This window comes from Pongo pygmaeus, chromosome 17, assembly GCF_028885625.2.
Source record: "Pongo pygmaeus isolate AG05252 chromosome 17, NHGRI_mPonPyg2-v2.0_pri, whole genome shotgun sequence".
In the NCBI taxonomy this organism is placed as follows: domain Eukaryota; kingdom Metazoa; phylum Chordata; class Mammalia; order Primates; family Hominidae; genus Pongo; species Pongo pygmaeus.
In genome coordinates, this window is record NC_072390.2 from 51981012 (window position 1) to 51994680 (window position 13669).

Here is a 13669-nt window from a genome sequence, read left to right on the forward strand (position 1 = left end):
AATGTGCATCTGGAGGGTTTGTGGCCAGGATGGTGTCTGCCCTGGCTGAATCTTGTAGGTGACAGAAGCCTGGGTGGTTTGCAGGTGGTGGGACCTTTATTTTACAATGACACCCTTGGCCAGCCTCTGAAGAATGCATCAGAGGGGTGAGGGTCTGGAAGCAGAAGGCCACCGTGGTGGTGTGGGCTCCTCCAGGGCATGTTGGCTTATCCTGCCATCTCTCTCATCTGAACTCCTGGGCACTTCCCATCACTACCATTTTTGGGGCCCCTAAAGATATTTTCTGGATCATGAGCTGTCTTCACACTTGCCTCCCAAACCAGATTATAAACTCCTTCTGCAACAGGCCGTGTCTTACTTATTTTTGTCCGATGCCAGACACCCTCCCTCCCACAACCAAACTTCGCAGGGGGCAGGCTATCTGTAAACGCTGCTGCCGCTGACTTGGGTGATGGCAACCATGATCCAAGCCACACTGGGGCAGTGCGAAAATTGCAAAATGCCTGTCTGGTGTCCTTAGAATGAGACCTGAGCAGAGGGCAGGGGTGGGGGTACCGTCAGGAATCCAGCCCCAGCCCTGGGGGGCAGGCAGTCTGGCTGCTCTGCGTCAGGGAGAGACATATCTGACCCACGCTTTATTACACTTGTCACTAATGGCGTCGGGTAGTGGAGAGCAGGAGACACTGTCATCCTCGCTCTCCCCCTCTCCTCTCCTCTCCTCTCCTCTCCCTGTTGTCTTAAGTAATGTGAGTAATGCTGAGCTCATTATTCTTAGAAATATAAAGAATGTCAGAGCTGGAAGGGGCTTGAGAGGTGATATGGCCCACCACCTCCTTCACAGTCTAGATGGTGTGTCCAGGGAGGGTCCGAGCTCATTGCTCTGCCCAGGCCACGTGGCTTGTTGGTGGCAGGCTGGACCTGGCCCAGGTTCCCTCTGTTCATTATCTCATGTGCCCTCTTGTTTGTTTATTTCCTTCAAGTCATGTATGATGACTGCAGGCACAGAGGTTCTCTGGTTCTTTCAGATAAACTTGTTAGGGAGCCTTTCTGGGCACAGCCCATGGCAGGCCTGGACTATGTCGTGGGGGCCACTGAGAATATGAGGCCCCTATGAGAGTCAAGAGTCACTTGCTTGAAAAACGGGGAACCCTCAGGACAGTGGTTGGGGCAGGGAAGGAGAAAGTGGGCAGTCTAGGAGGGAAGACTGTGGGCACAGCCCCAGGGAGAAGGAGGACTTTGAGATGTCTCTGTGGGGAGGAGATTGAAAAGATTTTGCATGAACATAGTGGGACATGGGGCTGGGCTAAGGGCTAATGTGGAAGAGAAGAGGCAAGTTTCAAAGGCATCACAGATGTAGCCCTTATGCCCATCTGTCCCTCAGTACCTGGATTTAAAGTGCTTTGGACTTCTCTCTTGGAACCTTGGTGTTCCATTCTGTATAATGAGCCCAGGCTGGTGTTCTGTGGTAAAGGTCCTGTTTGGCTGGAAAGCCTGGCTAGGGCACATGCCTGCCAAGCCTGTTTGCTGTTGGGATGGGGGCTCTTCTGAAGGTATGGGCTGGAGAAATGCCCCACATGACCGGGACTCAAGGCCTGGGTTCTGGTCCCAGCTCTGTTATAGCAAAGTCTCCATTCACCTAACCCAGGAGCGAGCTGAGCTGGAGTCGGTGCTGAAACTGCCAAGCCCTTGGGTCAAGTCTGCCCTGCAGACATGAGTGCATGTGAATGGCAGGCGACAAATGATCCTTAATGCCCGGAGGTGGGCTCTGCCCTCTGCTCCTGCCTGTACTCCCCCTCTACCCTGTGCTCACACCATTGGAGCTTTTGCCTCTTCACAAGTCCTCCCTCTTGTAACACTCTAAGGACCTTTGGACTTGTTCCCTGAATGAATGAGAACCAGCAAGTAAGGGAGGAACGCTCTGCCCCAGGGCCTCATTGTCCCACCTTCTACCCGCCCTAGGCCCGGGATGGGGTTTCTTTACCTTGGCATTGTTGACACTTGGGTCCAGATCATGTTTTGCTGTGGGACTGTCCTGTACATTGTAGGATATTCAGCAGCAGCTCTGGCCTCTACCCACTAGATGCCAGTAGCATCTCCAGACAATGTCAAATGTCCCCTGCAGGGCAAAATTGAGAACCACTGCCCTAAAAGGACAGATGAATACTTCTTTTCGGGGAATATGAGAAAGAAGAAAGATACATCATCCATTCTCCCAAAGAGAAAGAAAAAAGCATGAATCCAGGTGAGATACAGAGGAAAGGCTGGGTGACCCCCATGACTCAGACACTTTTGTAGGCCTTTGTCCTCCCTACTGTGGAAGAGCCACAGGGCAGCCCCTTTCTCAGTGTTATGAGTTGAATTGTGTTCCCCTCACAAGATGCTGAAGTCCTAACCCCAGGACCTATGAAAGTGACCTTCTTTGAAATAGGGTCTTTGCAGATGATCAAGTTAAGACGAGGTCATTAGGGCAGGTCCTAACGTGATATGACTGCTGTCTTCATAAAAAGGAGAAGTCTGGACACAGACAATGTACACTGGGAAGATGATGCAAAGACACAGAGGGAACACCGTCTACAACCGAGGAATGCCTGAGGCTCCCAGAAGCGAGGAGAGAGGCCTGGAACTGATTCTCCCTCACAGCCCTCAGAAAGAACCAACTCTGCCAACACCTTGATTTGGGACTGCCAGCCTCCAGAACTGTGAGACAATACATTTCCGTTGTTTAAGCCACCCAGTTTGTGGCGCTTTGTTGCAGCAGTCCCATGCTAATACAATCAGCAAGAGGAAGGACAACAGGACCGGGGAACTGGAAGAGTGTGTGGATCTGGCTGAGATGATCTCTGCAGAGAAACAGAAGGTGGCAGGGGCTGGGAGGGAAGATGCAGGTGCTGATGAGACCCAGACTCACTGTTCAGAGACAAAAACCAACACTGTGCCTATAGGACAAACAAATGGAAATACATCCCATTTCTAAAATGAAAAGCTTTGATTGCACCAGTCACTAGAAGTTGTAAAACTACCCCGAAGAATTAACAGCCTCCATACATGCTAACCACATCCATCATAAATTCGTCTTTAGTTTCTGTTATCATATCACTGTCTCTGGGGACCCCTGTCTTGTCATCATTTGCCCTTTATAATTTATTCATCTTGTTCTTGCCTGCATCCTTTCTACTTATCATTCATCTTTACAGTTGTACATAAAATTAGATGGATCCCTCAATGGCAGGCCTGTCAGGGAGGGAGATGGGCCTTGCCAGGGAAGCCCCTGTATGGTGATGGGGTCCCCACCAGAGCCTCCTATGGATGTCAGGGTTGAGGTGGGGTGGGCCAAAGTAGAAAGAGGGAGGGAGGAGAGAGAAAGGGGAGACAAGTCTGAAGGATAAAAGAAGAAAGTGTTGGTGAAGAGATAGAGGAAAATGTGCAGAGGGAGAGAAGAGAGGAGAAAATGGGGGCACAAAGAGAAGAAAGAAAAAGAAAAAGAAAGAAAGAAGGAGAAAATGGGATTAAGAAAGAAAAATGAGAGGAAGGGATAGAAAGAAGAGACAGACTGAGATAGCGGTGCTAGAAATCCAGTTGAGCTCTCTGAAAAGAATTTTCCCACTTTAACATCTTTCCTGGTAAACTCGAAGGTCACATTGAATTTCCATGGAAGTGACCCATCCTGAGTCGTGGTGACCTGAGTCAGGAGGTGCAATGGCGGGACTCTGCATGTCTGCCAGGCTGACGCGAGGGGAGGGGAAGGGAGAGACAGCAGGGAGGAGGGTGTTAGTTTGCTTTGTATTCTAGGATTGCTGGAATGAGGACACAAAAGCCAATCTTTAACTAGTGAGTTGGAACTTTAATGTTTACCAAGGAGATACAGCTCCCACTTCCCCCACCCCCATCCCCGGCCAGCTCTAATTCCCACTGCTTCCTAGCCTCCTACTGGCTGGACCCAGCTCTTCCCCTGCCAGCCCTGGTGAGAAGCCCTTTCTGCTACCAAAGGAGCAAAGTGCTGGCCACGGCTTGTCATAGCACCTGGTTTTCTCTCATCTGAGCATCTCCCTTGAGACCCTGTATTCCCAACCTTGGAAACAGAAGGGCTCTTCCTGGAAGACAATTCCCCACAAAGTCCCAATGGCTGGAGGAGCTGCGACAAAGCTTTAGGGGTAGATTTTAAGGAACAGACTTCTTTCAAGAGGCTTCCCGTGCACACTCAGGCCCCAGGTGGTTCTCAGAGTGGGCCTCTCCTGCCCTGCGTGAGTCACCTGGCTCCTGGCCTGTTGTGCCTGGACTCTGGGTCGTTTCTCGGTCCAGTGCTCCCATCTGACTCATTTTACTCCCACCCTACCCATATCCTGAATGAAAACTTTGAGTCACTCCTGCACTCCATGGTCATCCTGGTTCTCTCTAAATTCCTAAAGCAACCGGTGGCACTGGCAGAGGCAGGTATCCTGAGCTTTGGTAGCAGACTCAGTGCTGGTCCTGGCTCGGCCACTTATCAATTTTGTGACCTTGGGCAAACCTCGATCTCCTACTCTGTGAGGGATAATCATGACATCTTCTTCATAGGGTAGTTTTGAAGATAAAATGAGGCAATGTAGGTAAAGTGCTTGGCATCATGCCTGTCATATAGTAAGCGCTTAAAAGTATTGTGATTATTGAACAATTGTCCACACTACCCATTTTATAATAACATGTGCTGTCTTGTATTGTTGACTATGTAGATATTTGTGTGTGTGTGTGTGTGGCTTCCATCCCCAACTTGATGGACAACTCCAAGCGGGGAGGTGGATGTGTTTTTCTTATCTCTGTATTTTACAGGACATCTGGCACACAGGAAATACTTGATGGATTGAGAAACTGCCCCATGTTGACTGTCCCCTGTGAATAGTGAAACAAATTTTGTGAATAGAGGAGCACGGGCAGGAAAAGAACAGGAAGTCAGGAAAGAGTGAGATCAAGAGTATGAGGGCAAGAGAGGCAGAGAGATTAGAAAAAGGGAGTCACTCTGCCTGGATTTTGGCAGAAGGCAGTGCTCAAAAAGACCCAGATGAAGCTTCATAGTTTAATAATCTAATTCTACTAAAGCATGCCAAACTCAAAAATAATAATCCATTTGTGCCACTGGTCCAGGGATGACTCCATCAGCCATCAGAGGGCCCTGCTCAGGCTGGTTCCCAGGGATACTGGGAATCACGTATCACTGATTTGTAAGAACAGCCACTGTGGTTTCTGAGCTTCCACTGATCCCAAGAGAAATGTCAGCTTCCCTTTTCAGGCCCCCAAAGAAGACATGTGCTAGGGGTGCCTCTAGTTCTGTCTCTGTCATTTTGTTATTGTTGCTCATGGTGATGGTGGTGGTGTGTGTGTATGACAGCAATGGGATTATTTTTCTTGCTGGCAACAGGATGCGAGCTCCGTAACTCGCTAGAAACAGCATAGACTGCCTGTACTATCTTTTCTCCTCCTTCTCTCCTCAGCGAGACAGTGGAGGGCTGATTTTAATGGCTTGATTTTAATGGATTTTGAAGTCTGGAAAAGTGCCTAAATTGCTGAGGTTACTAGTTTTCCAGGTTCTTTTTTTTTTTCAATTTCATTCTCTTTAGTCAGACATAGAGTGTGCTTGCTGGGGCGCCTAGTGTGGTCACCCCAGACAAGAAGAAGTCCCCCTCTGTCTCTCACCGAAACAGGCAGCCATGAACACAGCCTCAGTTGTCAGGATCGCCTATTATTTGGTTGGGTGAGAGCATTTGGCTTGGTCCCGTCCCTGCATTTGCTAGTGGCACACTTTCTCTGATCTCAGAGGAGAGAACCAACCAACAGCAATAACACCAGGTCTGCTTTCTGGAATCAAAACAACTCCACTTTAAAGAATAATTTTACTTGGTCATTTTGTGTTTCATTCGTCTGCATGCAGGTTTGTGTGGAGAAAATATGCCCTCGGAACTTCGAGCTGCAATCCGGTCTTTTATTCCTGCCCCTCCCTCCAGTGGGCCGTGCCTGCCCCGAGAATTGTTTGATGAGGTTTTTGAGGCCATGAGTTTCCCTGTGAAGCCTTTGAAGAAGGGATGGTGTTCGAGGGGACTCTAGGCTATGTTTCAGCTCTGCTGTTGGCGTCTATCTATCTTCCCCCTTCCCGTCCCAACATACATTCACGTTTCTTTTTGCCCTTTCCCTCAAACTTACTCAACTTGTCTTTGTGATTTCAGAAAAATGCCACTGGATCTCCCAGTATGAAGGATTAGCACAGATTATGGGGAACAGTGTTAATTATCGGTGGAAGGGGGGCTGGCGCGTCGCTCCAATGTGCTCCTGATTTCCCCTGGGCCTTTCTGCCTGGTAATAAGCCTTCTTTAATCTGGCAGGCCCCTTGGTGAAATCAGCACCACGGACAGTGATATTGATTGCTTCTGAGAAACCATCACAGCTGCTCAACCAAATTACCTTTGATATGTGACCTTTAATGTAATTACTGCAACATCAAAGTATTTCTATAAATTATTAAAGAACTAATACACTCCATCATTTAGCTATTCTATTATATGTAAAATAAACAACCACAAGTTAATGTTAGATCCTCAACAATCCACACTTGCTACAGAAATACTCCCAGTTCCCAGCCTCTCCTCTTTCAAAATCCTAAACCTCCCCCTCCCACCTTCTCTTTCTGTTTCGCCTACTGATTCCGGCTTTTAGCCACCATGAAACTCCCCAGCAATCTCTCTCAAGCTGATGAAGGGCCTCCCATAACAATGTGGTATTTTCTATTCCATTTGGGTGGCTCTAAAATATCTGTCACAATCTCCCCCAAAACAAAGTACCATAAACACTTTATTAATCAGCACAAACCTTTCTCAGAAGCCTTCGATTATCCTACAATATGGCTTTATGCTTCACACATAACATGGGGCGATATGGAGCATATTTCTGCCATCTTACAGAGGGCACCCAGAAAGTAATTACTATAATATATGTGCATGTAGCCGCGCAACTGAAAAAACAACTGGGGAATGGCCACCCTGCCAGAGCTGGGCTTCACACAAAATCTGTGCGGTGCTCGATTTCCATATATTTGCATCTGTGGGTATGTTATTAAGATGACTCAGCCCCGTGCTTTGCAATCACAAATACCAAAATACAATACAAAGGCTGTCTTAATGGAAGGAAGGCCCTGTGTAATTCAGCTCTCCCCACCCCTAAACGAGTAAAGAAAGATCTTCGATGCACAGGAAGGCTGCCCCCGCCCGGGGTTGCATTTTCTCTCCGTCTACCTGGTTAACCATTCCCGCTGTGGGGTAGAAATTGAAACGTGTGTTTACATATGGTTGGCTTGGTAAGAATGTAAACATGCATGTGTAAGCACGGGTGTGCATACTCATAGAACACATGTGCTTCCCTGCAGTGTCCATTGTATAAGCGTCAACACTATATTTAGAAAATCTTTAAATTATGCCCACAAACACACATCTTTCCATTTATCTTTAGATACTCAGCAGCCGTATATCTCTCCCCCCTCACCACCGCCCCATCTCTCTGAACCCACAGGAGAGACCGCGCAGACCCTTGACCCGAAGAACACTTCTTATTTTATGGTGATGAACTAGCCTCGATAATAGCCATGGCTGATATCATATCCAGTTAGGGGGGCCATAAATAATTCTCTTCTCCCCCGCACAGAAGCTGTAAACCAGGGCCGAGGCGCGATAGTTTATCAAAGACGAGGGCTGGCTCCTTAAATAAACCGCGGTGATCTCACTCGCGGCGCCCCCTCCCACGCCGGCCCCCTCCTCCCCCACTAGAGCGGCCCGCGTCGACTCGATGGGCGGACTCGATCGCGCACGCGGCCCGCGGGCCCGGCGGAGGCAGCTCCCGCTCCGGGGATCCGGGACGCGCCGCTCCCCCGCCCCAGGCTGCCCTCGCAGTAACTGCGTCTGGGCTCCACCTTCACGGCCACGGCCAAGTGGGGCCCCGTCCCGGATCCCGTCGGGCCCAGACGGGCGGGAGCCCGGGGATTTGGGGGGCGCGCGGGCTCCCGAGCGCAGGCTGGCGCCCTGCCGCCCTGCCGCCCTCTCCCCGCGCGCCGCGCTTCCGCCCGGCCTCCCGAAGTCGCCCCCTGTCGGCGCGTCGGCCGCTTGCGCCGCGGCGGGCGCCACTTACCCCGGGCAGAGTCTTCTGCTCGTGCAGCGCGCTCTGGGCCTTCAGCGCTGACTCACGCTCGCAGTAGGTGAGGAAGGCGCAGCCTGGGGAGGAAAGCAAGCGCCAAGAAGGGTCAGTGGGGCGCCCCCGGTCCCGCCGACGCGCCCTGCCGCCCGCCCTCCATGCTCCCTCCCCTCCCTGCCGCTCCGTCCCTGTCCCCACCTCTCTTTCTCTCCCGTGCACTCTTCTCGGAGCTTCTCTGCCTCTCGGTGTTCCCGGCTGTCTGTCTCTCGTACCTCCCTTTGCTTTCCTATTTTGCTCCCTCCGCGGAGTCTCCCCACCCTGCATCTTCCCCCCACCACACCCCCCTCTCCCTACCGTTCTCTCCTTACCCCACACCCTGGTGCCTCAGACCTCTCTGCCCTGTTTCAGCGCCAGCCCCTAACGCTTCCTAGAAGGGGCAGGTTCCACCCCTCACCCACAGCACCTCTAGCCACACTTGACCATGGGCTCTCTTTCTGGCCGGTAGGAGTGCTGGGCGCTGCTCCCTCAGGGATGGTGGAGGGCTCCTCTAAGCCTTCCAAATAAAGGCTCAGTCTGTAAGGAGACCCTAAGCCAGGCCCTCCTAATAAAATAAACGTACCCTGTGTCCCCTGTCCCAACCCCTGTTGTTTGATTTGCCGTGACAGATGGTCTTCACACCCCTCCAAGTCAGAGGGCTTCTAGGGCATATCCAGGCCACCGACTTACAGCACTAGACCACCCTTGCTCTGCCTTTAATTGCCTGGGTGACCTTAACAAATCACATCCTCTTTCTGGCCTCAGTCTCCCCACCTGCAAACTGAGAAGGCTCAGTCTAGCTCTCCCACTGAGTAATTCTAACTGGGCCACACCCCACCCCCTCGCCAGGGAATCTGGATTTGACAGAGGAATATACTCAAGGGGTGACTTTTCAGTGCTGTCCTTTAGGTGTGGTGACAAGGCCAAGAGAGTGGGGATGGGGGAGTCTTTCTGGGAGTTCCCATAAGCTGCCCAGCGTGCCCAGTGTCAGGCCTTCTTTCTCTGCCTGCAGATGTGGCTGAAGGTGGCTTGGGAGGCCTGCAAGGCTCAAAACCATGGGGAAAGCCCAAAAGCTCACTATGGCGAAAGCAGGCTTGACTGTTCTGGTGAACAGTCACCGCAGACCTTTTCAAGCCACCCATGGCCCCAGAGAAGGCACCCTGTGGAATGGCTGCCTCTCTTGTTCCTCTCTTTCTCACGTGATCTTATCCAAGGCCACATCCCCAACAAACTGTGTTCCCTTCTGCCCCCCATTCCTCTGCTCTCACCACCTCCTCACCTGGTATGCGCTTTTTCCCCATGTTCACTTCTCTGAAACCCATTGATCTTTCAAGAATCTGATCAAGTTCTACCTACTCCAGGCAGCCCTCCTTGGCTGGTCTAGTCCATCCCCAGCCAATCTCCACAGCCAGCCATTTGGTCATTGCCATGGCCATTTATTTCCTGAGTGCTCGCTCTGTGGCAGGCTCTGTGCCAGACTTCGTGGCCCAGGCCCTCCTCTCATGAGGCCCACAGGCTGCTGGTGCCAGTCTGGTACCTATGTCAGCCCTTGTCATCAGGCTTGCTTTAGACTCTGGTTGCTGGGCACAGAACACTGCTGGTGTCCTCTGCAGCTCCTGACTCTTCTACCATCCAGCCTGCACCCAGTGAAAACCCCTTTCCTCCCCTTCCAATGTAGAAATTCCTCCTGCCTCCCTTCCCTTTCTGGCTTCAGAGAGGAGGTGGAAAGGGAATGTATTTGTGAAAGGAACGGAGATGAAAGAAGGAAACAGGGAGAAAAGCCTGGGAGACAGAAACTCTCAGCTCCCAGTGCCCCCTCTGCCTTCCCCACCTCCAACTCCTGCCCCAGGCTTGGAGGAGCTTTGGAGAAGCCTCTCTCCCACTCCTTCTCATCTCTCCCTTCCTCCAGACCCCAGATCACCCCTCCTTCCTCTCCTGTCCTCCTCCCTCCTGGTCACTGGCAGACGGTTATTGATGGAGACACCCAGGGACTGAAATGAATAGCGGTCAGAGGCCCCCGTGACGTCGTCCCTCGTGCTGCCGCCTGCTTCTCCCGGGGGTGTCTTTCCTCCCGTCCCCTTGTTGGCCTTGTCCTCTGCCTGCAACCAGGAGGCGGCCACTGCCTCTGCTGCACGCAGGCAAGCCAGCTTGGGACAAGGTCAGGGGCAGGTTTGGAGGGAGGAGGATGAGGGGAGGGAGGAAGAGGAGGAGGAGTAGGAGGAGGAAATGACCATATTGTTTCCATGGCCCAAGATAACAAGAAAAGGATTCCAGAGGAAAAGGAATCTGTTGCTTTTGTCCAGCTTTCAGGAATTTCTGCCACAGTTTTTGAGAGAGCTCACAACTTTATTGTGAACCAAAATCTTTCAGGATCCTCCAGACCTTGGGTGACCTCCCCCTGCCGTCTCCACCCCCTGAATTTATCTCCTTCCAGTCTTCCCCTGGCCCCACTCACCAGTCCCCTCACTACTTCTTAGCCCCCCAGGCGCACTCTGTCTTAGGGTGTTTGCACTGGTCTTTCCTCTTCCCAGAACGGCCCCCCCACCCCACCCATGCTATCAGCATGGTGTGCTCCTTCCCTTCACTCTGGTTTCTGCTCAAATGAGACCTCCTCAGAGACACTTCCCTTGACCACGCCATTTGACATAGCCCTGCACCCACACAGACCCTGACCCCTTTTCCCATTTCCCTTTCTTTTTGGCACCCATCACTCCCTGACAGAGTCACATATATTTGCTCATTGAGGGGCAGGCTCCCCATGATCAGATGAGGTTAGGAGCCTGGTTTTGTTCTGTTTCTGCTTGGTTCTCAGTGTCCAGCATATGAGTGGAGGCTAATATGTATTCCTTGAAAGTACTGAATGCCAGAACACCTCAGCTAGTTTGGTGGGGCCAATAGGCACAGAAATGGTGATCAGAGGCTACTGAGCGCTGTCCAGGATCTGTGGGCACTGAGGCACACTGGACTTCCATAGTGGTGGCAGGGCCAGAGGTTGCCCGAGAGTTGATAGGCGGGTTCCTGATGGGAGGGTTTTTGCCCCAAGAGCTCCCAGGAGCCTGTTGAACCTGACAGTGCACTCTCACCATGCTTCCCCCTTCACCCCCAAGTTGATCCCAGAAAAGACTGATAAACAACTGCAGCTCCTGACTCCTCCACCATCCAGCCTGCACCCAGTGAAAACCCCTTTCCTCCTCTTCCAATGTAGAAATTCCTCCTGCCTCCCTTCCCTTTTCGGGTTCAGAGAGGAGGTGGAAAGGGAATGTATTTGTGAAAGGAACAGAGATGAAAGAAGGAAGCAGTGAGAGAAGCCCAGGAGAGCCCCTTCCTAGGCAGGACCCACCCCAGCTTCCTCATCGGTAAAATGGGAAGAGTAATGGCCCTCAGAAGCTTGTGGGGAGACCTACTTGCCGGTGAGTATGAACAGCCTCTACACACTTCACTAAGTGCAGGCTGCAGTGCCAATATCAGTTCACTGTTGTGAAGCAGGGGCTAGAGAGGTGCTGAAGCCCCTTCCTTCTCTCCCTCTGCACCTCTGTGAGGCGGGAGCGGCTGGACACAGAGGCTAACTGGGGCAGTCCCACTCCGGGCCCTTCCCAGTCCATCTCCAGCCCGTCCGATGCAGCAGCTGACACGCCGGCACGGCAGATTAGTTGGCTATCTTAAGGCTCTTTGAGAAAGGCAAATGCGGATAAGCAGGTATTAGCACTGACTCCGGGGTTCAAAAGAAGGGACCAGTCTGCTCCCTGGCTGAGGGCAGAGCCTTGGGGGCATGGTGACTGTGGGGAGGGGGCTGCAGGAGGAGAATTTGCCATCACAGGATGCTGTGGATGGTGAGAGGCCTGGGGTGGAGGCTGGGGAGCCGGGGAAGAAAGGGTGCCCAAGCCTCAGCCATTGGACACTCACTGCTCTCTCCTGGGGAGGGAATGGGGGTGGGACACACAGAACCCCCAGCTAGAACAGCTGGCCTTGACTTCCTGTGGCTCATTTCCACATCTCACAGGGGTTGAGGAGGGGGCTGTGGGCTGTGAGGGTGTCTAGCTGAAAGGGGGGAAGGTGGGGAGCATCAGCCTCAGCGCAGCAGCCACTAATCTGCCAAACTCACTCTCCTATGTTGTACTGAGGTGTCCCCAGAGACATCCCTGGCGGGGCCCTTTGGGAACTCACAGTTGAGGTGGGAAATGGGATTCTCTCAAGGAGCAGCTGCCTAACAACACAAGACAGTGTGGGAGAGAGGCTAGCACCGGGCTCTGAATGCTGAGGCTTGAGAAGGTCTGTGCAGGGTGCCTCATCCTTCCTGGGGATGTGGCCAGTGGCACAGAAATCTCTCCCCATCTTCAGACCCAGAAATCCCTCCCAAGTCCTGGTCCTATGATCCACATACACTCGTGCTCACAGAGGAGTTGGCAGGGATCCAGTGTGGCTGCTTGGAATAGCAAAAAAAATTAAAAACCACCTAAATGTCCCTTAGGACAGGAATGCTTTCATTTTTAAACTGAATACTCGACAGCAGTTAAAAAGATGAAAATACCCTCAATGTACCAGCATGGAAAGCCACATTGTCAGATGGGAAAAGCAAGTTGTGAAATAATAGACACCATGTATATACAATGGAGACACAATCAACTCACCCATTATATACGCAGACCTGTATTTACACGTGAAAGACAAAGTCTGGAAGTCACACCAAACTGAAAACAGGGAGTACGGGGTGGGGAGTAGGGGGGTATGTTTCCTGTGACTTTCACTTTTTTTGTTTTGTTTGACACATTTAGACCCAGAATGTATTCATGTATCACTTGCATAATTAACTTGAAAGGAAAAAAAAATCTTTGCTAAAAGAGTAGGATGAAATGAAAAGGAGGTGGGTGAGAATAGGTGAGCCTGACAGGATGCAGGGCCTATGGCCTGTATTGAGGAGACAAAGATCATTGCACATCTGCCGCCTGGCAAATATACTTCATGAGGGACATTATCCTTGGTGGGGTGGCTGTGGCCCTGCCTCAAAGCTTCCTCTGAGCCGGGGCTGGCTGCTGTGGTGCTGGGAGTTGACACAGGTGCTCTTGACTCAGCAAGCTGGAAATGTAAATGGTTCTGGTTCTTTGGCCCTGAGTTCTGGGGGTTGGTGTTTGGGGGATGGAAACCATGATGGTGCAGACACCTCCCCGTCTTCGCCCTCCCATTTTTGGAGGGCCCTCCCAGCTGTGCAATTCTGATAGGACCTGAGGTAGAGCCACCCAAGTGATCCAGGGGCTCTCTGGGTGGGTTAGGACCTCACCCTGAGCTGCCCCCTTTCCTGTCCCAGTGTCTGGGATGGTTCTCCCAGCACCAGCTCATTATGGAGTCTACCACCCGTTAGGGGTCAGCGCTTTCTGTCCCACCTCTTCCTGAGTCACGGGATCAAGCAGGATAGAAGTGCAGCCTGTTCTGGAGCAGAGACAGCTTTGGAAATCATCCAAGGCGGGGTGGGGGCAGAGAGGTGACAGAACTG

General features: G+C 51.8%; 1 protein-coding gene across 50 annotated transcripts in view; it reads right to left on the bottom strand.

The window, feature by feature from the left end:
* CELF4 (CUGBP Elav-like family member 4) overlaps positions 1-13669 on the bottom strand; it is a 324294-nt gene that overhangs the window by 235962 nt on the left and 74663 nt on the right. For all 50 annotated transcript variants that reach the window (XM_063653557.1, XM_063653555.1, XM_063653556.1 and 47 more), the window contains exon 2: positions 8143-8225. In XM_063653557.1, the coding sequence (XP_063509627.1) occupies positions 8143-8225 (83 nt within the window). The remainder of the gene's footprint in view (positions 1-8142; positions 8226-13669) is intronic.